Raw genomic sequence first — 15,100 nt, forward strand, 5'->3', positions numbered from 1 at the left:
AAATTCGTGCAAGTAAATCTAACATTTTCTTGTGGTCATAAACTTATACGTGACCACAACACCAGAACACAAAGAGTCAGCACCGTCTAAAATCCTCTAAATGGAAAAACAAAATTGTATGACATATACATCATGGAACAGTCAGATAGCCCCTTCCTGTGTTGAGACAACGCACCAAATTGTAGTTTCCATCTACAGTGGCCTACTTACAGCCAAAATTCTTCTTCCACGCGCATACCTTTAAATCATGGTCTCAGGTCAGTTGGGCGTTTTGATTACATTGATTACAGCGGCAGGTGTAGTTATGTAGGCAGATCCTGGATCAGATAGTATGGTACTATATCGTTGCTCCAATGAGAGAAGGAGTTAAGGGATTGGGAAGAGAGGTGGGATTGGTCGGAATCAAGTCACAAGACTTGAAGTAGAAAAAAACTCCACCGCTCAGTTCATGCATTCTGAGTCTGCGCTCCGGGGAAAATGGTAAGTGAAAACTGGCGAGATGATAAAAAACGAGTTCAAAGTGTTATTTCTTTGATATTATTTTGTTCCTCAGATATTCGTGTCTTACACTTAGAGTTGTTGATCGTTCAGTTTGTTAGAGGGACTGTCGTCGTTCTCTTCCCTGTCCGTCATGGTACAGACAAATATGCAGTTCCACCCAGTTCATTGTGATGTGCTGCAACATGTCATTGCATGAAGTCTAGCTAGCTATCTCTTTTAATCGAGTTTTCTGACTCCTCTTAATTATAGGTATCTGTTTTTAGAGACATGGGTTAACTCGAATAAGAAACGCTAACAGTTTCATCCTGTACAAAAGGTTACATAGCCAAATGTGACACGCAGGCATTTTTTGCACGCTTTAGGCTAAAGAAAAATTCCCATTTCCTGTAGTTTATCTGCTAGTCCAAGTTAAACATCTGGGCCATGCCTGTCTGTGATCACCAGTGTTGGATGGTTCTTGTTAGTGAATTACTGGGATATGCGGAGCGAAGGAACGTATGATGATGATTGGTTCTATGTTTTGTCCTCCCAGTCTCATAAGGCCCATTGGCCTATGATCAAACAAAGGAATTAAATCAAGGGAGAAATCTGCATCGCAGCGCTAACATTATTGGATGTGCTAACAAATGTTAGCTCATAACATCTGAAAGCCCACTGTACCTGCAAGCGGTTTTTAATAGACATTTGTTTATTTTGTCATTTTTAATATCTATGTTGTGTTCTGGTTAATTTCATGCTGTGAACTGACTTAGTGTTCATATTTATCTGAGGTTATTTGCTTTTCGATATGCAGAATCTTACTGGTTATTTGCTAACTGTTTGACAAATCTACATCTCTCTTGTGTTAATTTTTTTTTGCTGTGGTGAAATTAATCTGTATTGTGACGTCTCTCTCTAAGAAAGTAAACAACAACAACAATAACAACAAACAAACAAACAAACAAAACAGATGGACTGTCTTCTTGACCTCAGTCAGTGGAAAGTTCAAGTTCTTCAATAGGGATTTGTATAGTCCACTGAGTCCCCCAGTTTATGGTGATCCACTGTCAGATTAGTAAGACTTCATTGACCAAAGACATGTCTTGAGAACTGGCCTCAGTGTGCCAAGGAGTTGGTAGCTCCCTTTGTGGTGATCAACACAGAGATTTTTTTCCCTCAATCTTAATCCAGTGAAGTTACCATTGCTCGTTGGAGTCCCTTTATGCATTAATTAGCTTGAATCAAGTGTGTTTGTGATTGCTGGAGTGATAAACTGTCCATAATATCTGAGGCCTTTTGGAAGCAGTATTCCTTACACCTGCCCAAACAATTTGTACATTGAGTTTGGCAGCTATTCTTAACAGAGGCTGTCAGGTAAACTCATGTAAACTTCTAGAAATTCCATCAGAAGTGCAACCCAATCATGTAACTAGTAGTGATTTGTAAAATAGAACATTTATTTTAGCTGGGCTTTTTGAGAGCTCAGATGAGACTGCTTCCATAACAGTGAAGAGCAACATCTCCATGAGGAGACCTGCAGTGTACGCAAACTTTTGCTTCAGTCCAACACAAACTGAAAAGTTCTTGAATGGTACAGTGAGGTAAACTGGACTGAGATAGGAACAAAATTGAAGAAATGTAGTTCTCAATGAAGATGTCTATTATGCTCTCTCAATTCCATGTTCTTATTTTGAGTCAGTTGGTTCCATTAGTTTAATTTGAGACTACTCTCCAGTGAATTAAAGGTCAATCAGACTCAAGTATAGATGGTACAGATTCAGGTGGATTAGCCATCTTAGTATTTGTACTTGTCTTCAAACTTAAATCCTACTTTCTTCTTGCAGTATCTTGACTAAACATCTGTTTGCATGTGCTCGTGAAAAAACAAGAGCACTGTTCAATGTGTTGTAGTCATTTTGTGAAGTAAGGTGTGAATTATTTGTGTTTTCCTCCTCCAGAGTGAGTCTTTGGTAGTTTGTGAAGTAGATGGCGATTTAGTCAAAAAGCTGAGGGAGTTCCGCTTTCGAAAGGAAACCAACAATGCCGCCATTATCAGTAAGCAATCACATCTGAATCTGAAGTCATTTTACAGATTGACATTTTGCTGTAAATCTGGAATAAGATTTTTTTTTAATGTAGATCTGGTGTAAGTGTAGGCCTTTAGGACTGTAGTTTGACACCATTGTGTATGAGATATATAATCTCCTAGCAATGACAGAGCTGACTAAGTTTTTTAAAGTACAAAAAAAAAAAAAATTCACCTTCCAGTAATGTCTAAGGTCACTTGCCTTGGAAAAATCTGTTGGATGGAAATTTAAATGACAGAACATTATGTGAACGACATGCATGGCTAATATTAGTCTCTCCATGTTTTTCTGTCTCTTCCAGTGAAGATCGACAAGGACAGGCAGCTTGTAATCCTTGACGAGGAACATGAGGTAAGGTAACAAAATAGCTTCTGAGTGGTTTGTAGAGAGGGAAGTTCCACAGGAGGGTCTTAACACTTTGTCTTAGAATGGTTTAGTGGCTTATGCCACAAGTCTGTTTTTTTTGCCTCAAACAGGACTCAATCATTAAGCTTAAGAGGATATGAAAGCCACAGAAGCAGTTGTTTGCAGTAATGTGTTTTTATTGTAGTAAGTAGGACAGTTAGTTGTATCTATCAGTGATTGCCACTCATTTTCTCATCATAGGACATCTCTCCTGATGATCTGAAGAATGAGCTACCTGAAAGACAACCAAGATATCCTTTCAGCAACGTACAATTAATTATCAACTCTTAGAGTTGAATCATTGACTTAGTTTTGAATTCTTAACTGCTTTTCCTATGGGTATGATGTTGTCAGAACGATTGTCCTTAACATTTTTGCACATTTGTAGTGTACAGCTACAAATACCAGCACGATGATGGACGAGTATCCTACCCTCTCTGCTTTATCTTCTCAAGCCCAGTTGGTAAACCAATGATCATCAGCATTTCTTTATGTACATCTTTGACCTTGCTCTCCATTTTAGCATCAGCGCCTCAGCCAGTGATTTGCCTATGTCTGTACTTCAGTGATTACGTAATCACAAGTCCAGTGTCCATCAAGTTAGACATTTTTGCAGTTCCAGCAAGATGTGATGATGTGCTTTCTAACAGTGATTCCTAATAAATGCGACTTTGACTTTTTCCAGGATGTAAACCTGAGCAACAGATGATGTATGCAGGAAGTAAGAACAAACTGGTCCAGACAGTGGAGCTGACTAAGGTAAGTGCACACGTCACTGTACCATCACGGAACAGACAGGAGGTCGACGCTTACGTTACTAAATGTGACAGTAGAAATGGGAAAGATTGTTAATGCATTCTGATTATGGAATAACAAGGGATGGGCTCCCTCGTCCATCTAGCACTTTAAGATAAGTTTTTTTTTTTTTTTTTTTTGTTTACCAGTTCTGGTTTAAGATTTCCTTAATTAGGTTAGTGCTCTTTCCCACCTAGGTGTTCGAGATCAGAAATACAGAGGACCTTACAGAGGAGTGGCTGAGAGAGAAACTGGGTTTTTTCCGTTAAAAAACATCTTCAGCGACTGGATCAGGACAGAACGAAAGACGACTAAGGCGGCTCCCATCCTCTCCGAGAGGAGATATACCATTGTCCGTCTAACACTCTACTCAACATGTGTGTGTATGTGCGTGTTTCTTTGAATGCCTCAAACACCAAACTAACATGTACCAGCTTGTCAGAGATCAAAGAAGCATGCTGTCCAGACAATGAAAAAATACATATTTTGGCTATGTACAAAGATTTGAGCATACATATTGTAAACTGCCCTGAGAAGTTGATTTTTTTTTTCATTATTCAGTTTGTTTATGTGACCAGACACTGCCAGGCACTGCCATGCATGACAATGCTAATCATGCATTACCACTTCATACTTAACTGACGAGGCCAGCACAACGGCCCTTGGCAAGTTCAACGGTTATTAATACTGTTCATTAATACTTTAGTAGTTGATTTGATAGGGCATTGAATTTGGCAAGTCTCGCAGTATGCTGTTAAGATGTTGACCTGCACTCTTGAGAGAAAGAAAAGATTTAGATAAAAAAAAAATCATTTTATACTGAGTTTTCTGTTATGGCTGAGTCCATGTTGGTATGGGGAAAAATGTCTTCACCTATATCCCACCTTCTTAAGAATCCTGAATATATTGCTTTTTTTTTTTTTTTTTCCTTTTTTTAAGATCATTTTCTAGTCCTGTATTTGATAGTTTTACAGCTGAACTGTGACCAAACATTTGCCCGTTTTGTACCGTGCCACAGACGTTTGTCTGCCCTTACAATTTAATTACAGGGTCTTTGGTTATTAAAGGGGAGCCTTTACGCTGAAAAGAGTAGTTAATTGGGAGTGTGTATTAGATTTAAGGTGCTTGTGTATGAGAGATGTATGGGATCCTTTCGTAATGTTGTCCATAAATACACTCAGAGCTGTGAACGTGACAGTCCTACCTGTAATGGAGACAACTCTCATTTTTGAACTTTTCATCTAACCACTGAATACTGATGTAGTGTCTTACTGTCATTGGTGAAGTCAAGTCTTTATGGCCTCTCTATCTAAAGAGATCAGTGTGTGTAACTGAATTAAGCTGTGTCTCCTTCAAAGCTATGGTGAGACTGAGTAATAAAAACAGCCTCACAATTCATTTGATTTACTGTCAGTTTCATAAACATGGCTGCAATGTTGATATGTGATTTAAACATTGTTTTAATTTTCCTCAGATACCTAAAGTAAAACACTGGATAAACATTCGATGTTTACGAGATCTCAAAAAAGCATGAGTTTGTGAGATTAGTGACCGGAATTTTGGTATGTAATGTGAACATATTTTTTACGCAACTCATTACCTCTCCATAAGACACATGTGATACATCTTTACAGGTCATAACCCGATCATGTATGTTATGTATGTAGTCAAATAGAATACAGTACAAAAGTCTTACCATCACACTTTGAGCTGCTTTGGACAGACTTGAAATAGTCAAACAGGTTGTTCCACTGAAAAAAATGACATTTGGCAGGAATGTATTTTACTCTCAATTTGAACTGGTTTGGTTTCATCAGTGATGTTTCCATTGGAGGTTGATTTAACTGTTTCTGACAGTAGGTATCATTAAAAATACGTCTCACAATGTCCTTGACAGGAAGAATTCCAATGACTGCTGCCTTTTAAACACACAGAGAATCAGAGCACATTTGAGGTGTAATTATTTTATACTTTGTTAGTATGTGATGAAGCATTATGACCAAAAGTAGTTTTATTTATTTATTTTTTTTTTAATATTGCTCATAGCAAAGAATGGACATGGTAGAGAGGATATGGTCATCAGTTGTGTGCTGTTTGCTTCATGACACAGAACTTGGTTGAATGCACTTATTCAGGGGCCAGGCTTTATTTTGATATTTCTGAGACTAAAAAAATATGCATTTATTTCAGCTTCTATGTTACAACAAGTTAACAAACAATAGAATATTTATCAGCATACAGATCATAAAAAAATCAGTTATTCCTGGTTTAAAAAAGTAGCTAGATCATAAATATAGGAAAATTCAATCTTTATTTGGGATGTGTAATATTGCTCATGAAACTTATAAAAGTATGGTGGTTGATTGAAGATCATGGAAGACAACTCACTACACTAATGGTTTGAATGAATGTTTTGAGGTGAAACACTGTTAAGAGATAGCAAGGTTTACTTTGTTCTTTTGAGTGCTATGACTTATGGCTAGATGTGTTTCCATAACAGAAATATTTCGCTCAACACATTCCTGAGAAATTTTTTCTTTTGTCTGTGTACCAACATGAGACCAGACAATCCTCTGTCTGAACGATGAGCTACACTGTCAAACTCACAATATTGTTTGAATGCCAATGGTTCCATCCAACTTATTTACTGGGCTACCTGAAGTACAAGGCTATGAAAAATATACACAAATGCTATTGCTGTCATCTTTAATAATGAAAATAATGTCATCTTTAATAATGAAAACTTTACAGATAATGATGAGCTTAATCTGAAATCTTGCTGTGCTTGAATGTGTTCTGTTGTAAGTTTTTATGGAACCATAAAAACTTACAACAACCAACCACCATGTGTAATCAGTGAAACACATCTTATTTGGTCAAATTTAAACTTAATGGCATGTGAACCGCTTTGTTAATGTTAAATGTATCTACTCTGAAATCCTCAAATGGAGGATTACCTGATAGGAGTAACTTCACGGAGTTCAATATCAACATCAATCTAAGCCTCTGCTTATATTTATAATTATAGTCGTAAAGGTTTATTTTGCCATTTTGAGGCTGTATTGTGTTGATTTATAACAATATGGGAGTACTAATGTTGTACAGCACTTGACCTTGTTTTCATATTGCTGAAATACTTTTTTATGTCTCAAAGTTTCCAGAAAACACATAACTGTGGATACATGAATATACAGATCCACTTGTGCATGCCATTTATGCCTGGAATTCATAAGTCATAGTCTGCACTGTTGCTGGTTTCAATCCGAATGACAGTTGGCATGTTCCTTGCATTACCTTTCCCTACAAGCGCTAATGTACTGTGTTATGTAATGCCAAACTGTAAATACAAGCGCATGCCTTTTGTAAGCATCAAGTGTCTGGAAGCTTACATCTGTGACTTAAACATTTCCAAAGCATACTCTTGATTAAACAGTTAAAGCATTTAGACCCGAAAATGAGAGGGAACGGGGGTGGGTTGGTTCTCAAAGAGAGAGCAATAACGTGGAACATCACTCTACATATTGTATTACAGCATCAGCCTCCAAAAGTGCTTTTAAGTTAGTGTTCAGCATTCCACTGGGCTAATCTGTATCACAATAGCATATACTGCAAACTCTTATAGATTTTTCATTTTGTAGTTGGATTACAGCGACTTCAAATGTCGAACTTTTTTTTTTTTTGTAGCACAACATACACGTTGGGGGGAAAGCCACTAGTTTTTTTTTTCTTGGATGAATGAACTGTCAAAGTGAAGAGAGACGATGCCTTTCATTTGTGATGTGTGAGCTTAGCCATTTTAAATGATCTCTCTCTAGATGTAATGCCACTGATTTTTATGACATTCTGACGTAGCTCTCTTGTTTGTGGTGAAACGTGCTGACGTGGCCTAAGATGTCTGTTTTAATTCAAATGCATTCGTCTTTTTCGTATGACACTACTCTGTGGGAGTAAGTGATTGGCTTTTCTTTCTGTTTATAATGAAAGAAAAAAAATGTGTCCTGTACGAGATTTTCTCTTGCCTAGTGATGTCTGAGAAACAGTATGTTAGATATTTGTATTTTTCCATGCTTTATATGATGTCCACAAATTGATCCCAATAAAAGAACAAAAATGTAAACAGTTTTTTTTTTAAATCAACATTCATGAATGTCCTTTAACTGATTCTCACTGTTTGAGACAGGCCTTGCCAGGAAACTCATTAAGTTGCCCTTTGATCAGTTCAGTTGGAGACAAAATACATGCTAAGTCTTGTGAAAGGGCTAGGCCTTCTTGTCTCAAATCACCTGTCCCTGCTGCTTGAGGAGCCATGTTATCTGGAAATCATAAATTAATAATAGATTGGTCTCCCACTTCACAATGGTGAAATATGTAAACCAAAGCAAAGGTTGATCCAGATCAATGGTTTAGGGTCAATCTCCCCATGGCACCAGAGCTTAGCTGCTGGTGATGTAATTTCACATGGAAAAAATGTATCTGTATCTTCTCTGAACTATTCTATTTGTTTTCCCCTCTATGGAGGAGCTGGGCCCTTGCAATCCTGTTTTGGGACTCATTTTGCCTTCCTGTTATTGTCAGATCAATGTAGTTTAAATATAATAATAATAATAATAATAATAATAATATTTATTATAATATTTATTTATTTATTATTATAAATATTATTATTATTATTATTATTATTATTATTATTATTATTAATAATAATTATAATAATAATAATAATAAATATGGAAATACTTTTCTAATTGGTGCCTACCTCATCTGCTAACAACTATCTTTGGCTAAAGGATAGATGGGTTAATATCTTCATTATAACCTCAAAACTAAATAAGTAGCTAATTATGTGAATTAGCTGAGACATACCAAAAATGTCACGCTCTTCAGGCATCATGAAAGCCAGTCAGCCCATCTTCGAACGAATGCTTCTGCACTGATCAAAATATGCAAGTATCTTACATTTGAATCAATGTGCAGTGTGCTCACTGCAACTAAAAACAGATATCAAAATAGATATCAACTCTGACACTGAATAAATGGGTATCAAAGCACCATTCCTCCCCTTTGTCTCGTGCCCACAAGCGGTCTCTCGCGTGTTTTCACGGGCCTGTCATTCTCAGCTGAGGCTGACGTCACCCCGGTGGCTCGTCTGTCCCGGTGACGGTTCTCTTCCAGTCCTCACGTTAGCTAAAAAATGGCGTTCACATTCGCGGCCTTTTGTTATATGCTTGCGTTGCTGCTTACTGCGGCCCTAATCTTCTTCGCTATTTGGCACGTAAGTAGCACCAAAGTACAGTTGATCGAGGACTGCACGGTAACAGGCATTATGATCAAAATTTAGTGACATGTGAATTATGCCTTGTGGTGGTGCTAACTTTGCTAGCTTCGGTTAGTAAGAATGAATGGCACACACCCTAGCGTAAGGTTTCCCTTTAAGCAGTAAGAGTTCTGGTTTGTGCGTCGATTATCACTTACAATCACCGAGTTGAAATAAACCTACTGCCATTATTTACGAAGTCTTGGTTAGTGGTTTAGCCTCCCATTTTTGCTCTGGCAGTTGACTTGCTAGCTAGCTTGCTAACTTGCTTATGTCAACCAGCTAGCAACCACACATAGCTAGTAGCCAGCGCAGCTCTTGTGCGCCCACTAGGCCGGTTTGAACAATCTGTTGGTATGATCGGCATTTTTAATGCAAGGCAGTTACAATATAATTCGACAGTGTGTTACACATGTCCCTATTCAAGCTGTTAAGTGTACTTGTATCTCGTGGTAATATGCCCAACCGGTTCTACTGTATTCCGAAATCCCGCTAGCTGAACGCTAGTTTAGGAAGGAAGCTAGCCGCGCATCCTACATTCATTTGATCTGGCTTTCATCAACTCAGAACTTTAGCCAATTGGCAAGGCTGCCTAAGCATCGAAAATTACATAAACAGGGCAGATTTGACAGGCTAGAATGAGTGTCATCATGCTATTCATGCAAGTATCCATGGCTCTGAAATCGACAATTTATTCCTTAGTGCTTCGAGTGATGGCCCAAAAACATCTTTCTTTGGTATGAAAAGATCTCCTCAATCCATTATTTTGGCAGGAAGATTTTGTTGGTGACGTATCATTGAGAGACCACAATGACCGAAATGATTAGGATGGACATTCGACTCTGAGCATTTCATCTCTTTTTTTATCTTAAGCTCGAAGCTATAGATTTTTGTTTGCCCCGCACAATATGTTCTTAATGTCATTTTTGCCAGTTTTGTGTACTGCCATTAAGCTAGATAAGAGAGCTCAGTCAGGCTTTAGAAATTCAAGTCACACAGTAGCACGTTAATTAAATTTGGGTGGAAAAGCATCAGTGTTGTCTGTACACTCTGCTCCCTCTGCCTGTTTTGCAATGTTTAACACATGGCTGCTGTTCTGATGTGTAAATGACATTAAGATCCGCATAACTGTAATTACAGAGACACGCATCCTTTGGAATGGTTCGTAGACCTCTGTGCAGAAAATTCTTAATTCCCAATTTGTAATTCCGCCTGAGAGGATATATTTGCCCAAGCAATTTTTTTTTCCCCAAGAAGTGCACAATGTGAAGATGAAACACTGACTTGCATGTTACATGTGTGGTGATGTTATCCTTGCCTGTTTGCTGAGTACGGATTATGTGGTCTGAGTGTTAAATAGAATATTTTCTGTTGACAGATAATTGCATTCGATGAGCTGAAGACTGATTACAAGAATCCTATAGACCAGTGTAACACACTAAATCCGGTAAGTGAATCCTGGCAGTGGGAACACGTTCTCTAGAGCGCATGCAAATCTGCTTTCTCTGATGCGTTGTAGTTTTTCTCCTCCTGTTATGCACACTGCTGAATTCTCCGCATTGTTCTGCTGAGGAGGAAAGCAAAAGTTAAAAGCCAAAAAAAAAAAAGAAAAGAGAAACAAACAAATTACTCTTCATGAAACTCTAGTGACCGCTATCCAGCACTAACACTTTTTTGTTTTGTTTGTTTATTTATTTATTTATTTTTTTTTGTGATTGCTTTCTAATATGCTATTTTTGTTTTCTGTATTTTGTATTTTGTTTGAATGCCACAAAGACAGTTGAAAAGGTCAAAAAGATAAAAAGGGTCAAAATTGCTTTGAAGGTTTGTACCAATCTTCGGTTAATCCAGTGCAGTCTCCAGTCTGTCTCTCTGCACGAGGGGAGTGCTTGCAAATGTCTTTTCAGTTAACTAATCTGAAAAGGGTTGTCCTCAATACTTAACAATGGCAAAACAATAGCTCAAGCAAGTTTAAAATTACACTGGAGCACAGAGTTAAAGATATTCTCAAGGAGGATATTGATTTCAAATATTTTGATTTTCAATTCTGCGAAATTTCTTACTGAAGCTTTTTTTTAAGACTCAAAGGATAAAATCTGATTTTTCTCCCCTAACAGTCTGTCATGAAACATTAAAGAGTTATGATATAATGATCAAAACACACTCCCACAGACAACATAAACGTATAGTATTCTACTCTTTCTGTACATTTAGATAATGGAAACACCATCAGATGAACATGGCACACTTTCAGTTAATTATCATTTAATCTTCTGCGCTAGACATGTAGATATTTCACAATAAACTGTATTAATCACACGATTTTACAGTTTGATTATTGTAGCAGTTGAGGGGCCTTGTTTTGTTTGCCAGGGGGAAATATAGTGCAATGCTGTGTTTGTGGTGACAGAAAATCAAACGTGTAGACAAACCTCTGTTTGCAGAAAGCACAGGTGTTAACTGAAAAGACTTGCAAATGCTCAGTATATGCATGATCTCTTACTGCCTACCCTTTGTTTGCATATAGCCTAGTATCAACTGTAATGGGTTATTAAATAACTAATTAATAAAGGTAGGAGTATCTTGCCAAAATATTATTGTAAGCACATATGTAATTATTAACATATTTTCCCGCAGTATAATAACATAATGAGTTAATATAGAGAAGTCATTTCACAATGTTTAGCCTTTTGCTTATTTTTAAACCCATACATCCAGGACTGATGGGTCAAATATTCAAATGTATGTAGCCTGTGCTTTTTGTGAGTGATTAACATTTGGAGATGTTTTTTGCTTCTGGGTAAGTTACAAACTGAAAATCGGATTTTGGTGGCACACTTAAATCAGGCTTTAGTATGGGATTACAGAATCTTAAGGGTCCTTAATCTGCAGTTTGCATTATCCTGGATTTTACATCTTTAGGACCATCGGGATTAATCATAATGCACAAGAGAAATTAAAACATTTTAAAATGTTTCTTTTTTTACTATTCAGTGAAAAGGAACTGTTTGTGTCCACCCATAAAGGAGATTAAATACACATTTCAAAGTGTGTGAAACAGAAGCAAATTTTAGACAGAAGAAAATCAAAATATCGCTTTGCACGATGAGGTGCAAAAGCAAATGAGATGAAATGAAATGAAACGATTTGTTTTTTAACAAAGTGCAGAAGGAGTCTGCAGGCATACAGACTAAAGCCCAGTCCAGCGTATACAGCACCTGGGGGGGGTTTGGACCAGATGGCATCACAATCTTTACACTTGAAAGCTCAGCATTTCTTCAGTTTGCTGACTGGATAAAAGTAGTAGCTACTGGGACGAGCCTGAACAGAATGCAGCGTGTTCCATTCTGGTCCCTTAGCACAATTCAGTGACTTCGCTGTTATATTGTACAGGACCTCAAAACTAACATCGAACATGAACATTGATTTTTTTTTTTTTTTTTTTTTTTCCCTTTTCCTTTTTCCTTTAGCTCAGTTTGTGTTATTTTGTTCCCTGAATATTGTTTTTTGTTTGTTTGTTTGTTTTGATGTACCAATATATATTCATTTGCATCACCAATTCCTCCATGCACAAATTCAAAGCCCTCTGTCTATATGTTTTCGTAGCACTATGGTTATTATTCTTTTCTTTGCGTGATGTGTTTATGGTGGGCTATGGTGGCAATGCAGTGCAGGATGAAACTATGCACACACTTCACTCCCGATCGTCTTTGGCCTGCTGGTCACACACTCTCCTTTGCATGGCTTCCATGTGGCGTCTCCATCTGCCCTCTCCAGCTCCTCTACGCAGCCCGCTTGCAGGCACCTGCAGGGCAGCCTCGGGTCCTCATGGCTCCCTCCCTCAGCATGGCTCTCTTCTCTCTGTGTGTTGCCTGATTTATCTGTGTCTGGGAGGGATGGGCACAGTCTTTTGGGGAAACATATTTTATATTTATATAGCTGTGAACTTGCCTAAGAAGTACAAAGGCTGTGATTTGTGGCCCAAAATTACAAATTAGTTTTTAGTAAGAATCTTGAAAATGACTTTCATTTAATTAATATGTTTGTACTCTGCATCTGAGTAAATGTTAGTTATAACTTGCCAAATGTAGCCAACATACAAGTTTTCTTATAAAGAAAAGGAACATCAACAATAATTTTATTCATGAATACCATGACTATATCTGGAACTAGCAGTTAAGACCCTGCAGTGATCTGTAGAATAGCACTCATTATTCTTCTTTACACACCATGGTTAATGCGCTGGTCACTTCCCTATCAGAAGTATAGTAAGCCTTAGAAACTGCCACGTTTCATTGGTTAAGACAGACTGACATACTGACATCTGTCACGTGATTTGTCAGTTTCACAATCGATGATGTTACTTGCCTTGAAAAATCTAGGGGGTACTAGATAATGCTCTGTCTTTTCAGCCAGTAGCAAGGATAAAACTGCTCCCCTGCCCAGAGATTAAAAGCGTGTAGGGTTAGTCGGAAACATTTAAAATCATTTTCATTATTTTTCCGTGCAGAACAGAGAGAAATATTGTAGTAGGTGGAAATAAACACATTTTATTGATTTGAGTGTGACTTCTTAATCTGATTTTTTTTTTTTCTTCTTTCAGCTGGTGCTGCCGGAATATCTCATTCACGTGTTTTTCTGCGTGATGTTTCTGTGTGCTGCAGAATGGCTGACCCTTGGCCTCAACATGCCCCTGTTGGCCTATCATGTCTGGAGGTGGGTGGTCTTACGAACTGTCGTCTGGTCTTGTTAAAAGGCATGACCAGCTAGTTAGCTTAATCGAAAAGTGGCTTGTTGGTCAGTAATTAAATGTATGTACGCTTCAGGAGAATTCATACTTATTTGGCTTGTTGTAAATGTATGTATTAATTGGAGAGTAAAGGAACCGCCATGTCTGCAGTGTGCGTATACGGCTGAGTGAAGTTGAAAAGGTTTGGTGTGTCTTTCCGTGTGGTCAGGTATATGAGTCGACCGGTCATGAGTGGTCCAGGCCTGTATGACCCCACCACAATCATGAATGCCGACATCCTGGCCTACTGTCAGAAAGAGGGCTGGTGCAAACTAGCCTTCTACCTCCTGTCCTTCTTCTACTATCTCTACGGGTACGTGCCACGCGCCGTGTGTGTGTGTGTCCTTTTATCCTCATATGTCAACCATTTTCTCTTGCTCTGGGTGCAGTTTGTGCAGCAAGGCCTAACACTGAATTCCAATGGGAGTTACGATTCAAAAAACATTACTCGACTTTCAGACATACCACTGTCGTAGAAGCTTTTTGGTTTGCCCTTTTTCTCCACACTGACAGAAATGTTGCTGTCTTTTCCTCTGTCGTAGGATGATCTATGTTTTGGTGAGCTCCTAAACGTGACGGTTTGGCTGGGGAGAGATGTGCGTGTGGGAATCGATGCTCCGGTTTTAAAAGCAGCGGAGCTGAATTTGGACTTTCGCCACACCTCTCCGCGTAACGTGGCACCGTTTGGAAAAGGACGTCAAGCTCACAACCCCATAACATGCTGAATCATCTACATGGAAATGATTCGGGACACAGTCGTCCTGTTACAATACTCAAGTCTAAACCTACAACCATGCAGAAGATGAACAGTGATAATGCTAGACCTGGACATTGATTTTACTCTTTTTTTTGTTTGTTTGTTTGTTTCTTTTTCTTTTTTTTTGGTATCACGTGCTGATATTTGATACTTTAAAACATCCTAAGTGAAATAAAGATAATTGTGGGTATTTTTCTCCATTTTCACTTTGTTTACATGCAGAGGTATATTTTATCTTTTTGCTTTGTTTCTTGTGTTTTTTTTTTTTTGCCATTACATTACAGTGATGATTAGCATCTCCAGTGTGATAATTGGATTAGTGGAAAATTAGCTGTATTGTGGAATTAAGTTGTACATTAAAATGGCATATTTTGAGTGCCAGTATGCCGCATTTTTAAAAACAGTTTTAATTCAGTTTGATGGTTTTGGTTCAAAAGTATACATGTAAATTTGATCAGAAGGTTTTGCTTTTT

At 37.9% G+C, this 15,100-nt stretch overlaps 2 protein-coding genes across 2 annotated transcripts; both read left to right on the forward strand.

Annotated features, from left to right (window-relative positions):
• Window positions 1-427: 427 nt before the first annotated feature.
• gmfb (glia maturation factor, beta) lies at window positions 428-5,295 on the forward strand. Its single transcript, XM_030771824.1, has 7 exons — window positions 428-480; window positions 2,439-2,535; window positions 2,869-2,918; window positions 3,174-3,223; window positions 3,353-3,435; window positions 3,658-3,731; window positions 3,965-5,295. Exons 1-7 carry the CDS (start codon window positions 478-480, stop codon window positions 4,034-4,036), a joined length of 429 nt encoding a protein of 142 aa, XP_030627684.1. The 5' UTR covers window positions 428-477; the 3' UTR covers window positions 4,037-5,295.
• Window positions 5,296-8,939: 3,644 nt separating this feature from the next.
• Window positions 8,940-14,817, forward strand: cnih1 (cornichon family member 1). The gene is made up of 5 exons (XM_030771823.1): window positions 8,940-9,039; window positions 10,460-10,528; window positions 13,685-13,797; window positions 14,040-14,183; window positions 14,413-14,817. Exons 1-5 carry the CDS (start codon window positions 8,959-8,961, stop codon window positions 14,438-14,440), a joined length of 435 nt encoding a protein of 144 aa, XP_030627683.1. The 5' UTR covers window positions 8,940-8,958; the 3' UTR covers window positions 14,441-14,817.
• Window positions 14,818-15,100: the final 283 nt, after the last annotated feature.

Source organism: Chanos chanos, chromosome 4 (assembly GCF_902362185.1).
Source record: "Chanos chanos chromosome 4, fChaCha1.1, whole genome shotgun sequence".
Lineage (NCBI taxonomy): Eukaryota > Metazoa > Chordata > Actinopteri > Gonorynchiformes > Chanidae > Chanos > Chanos chanos.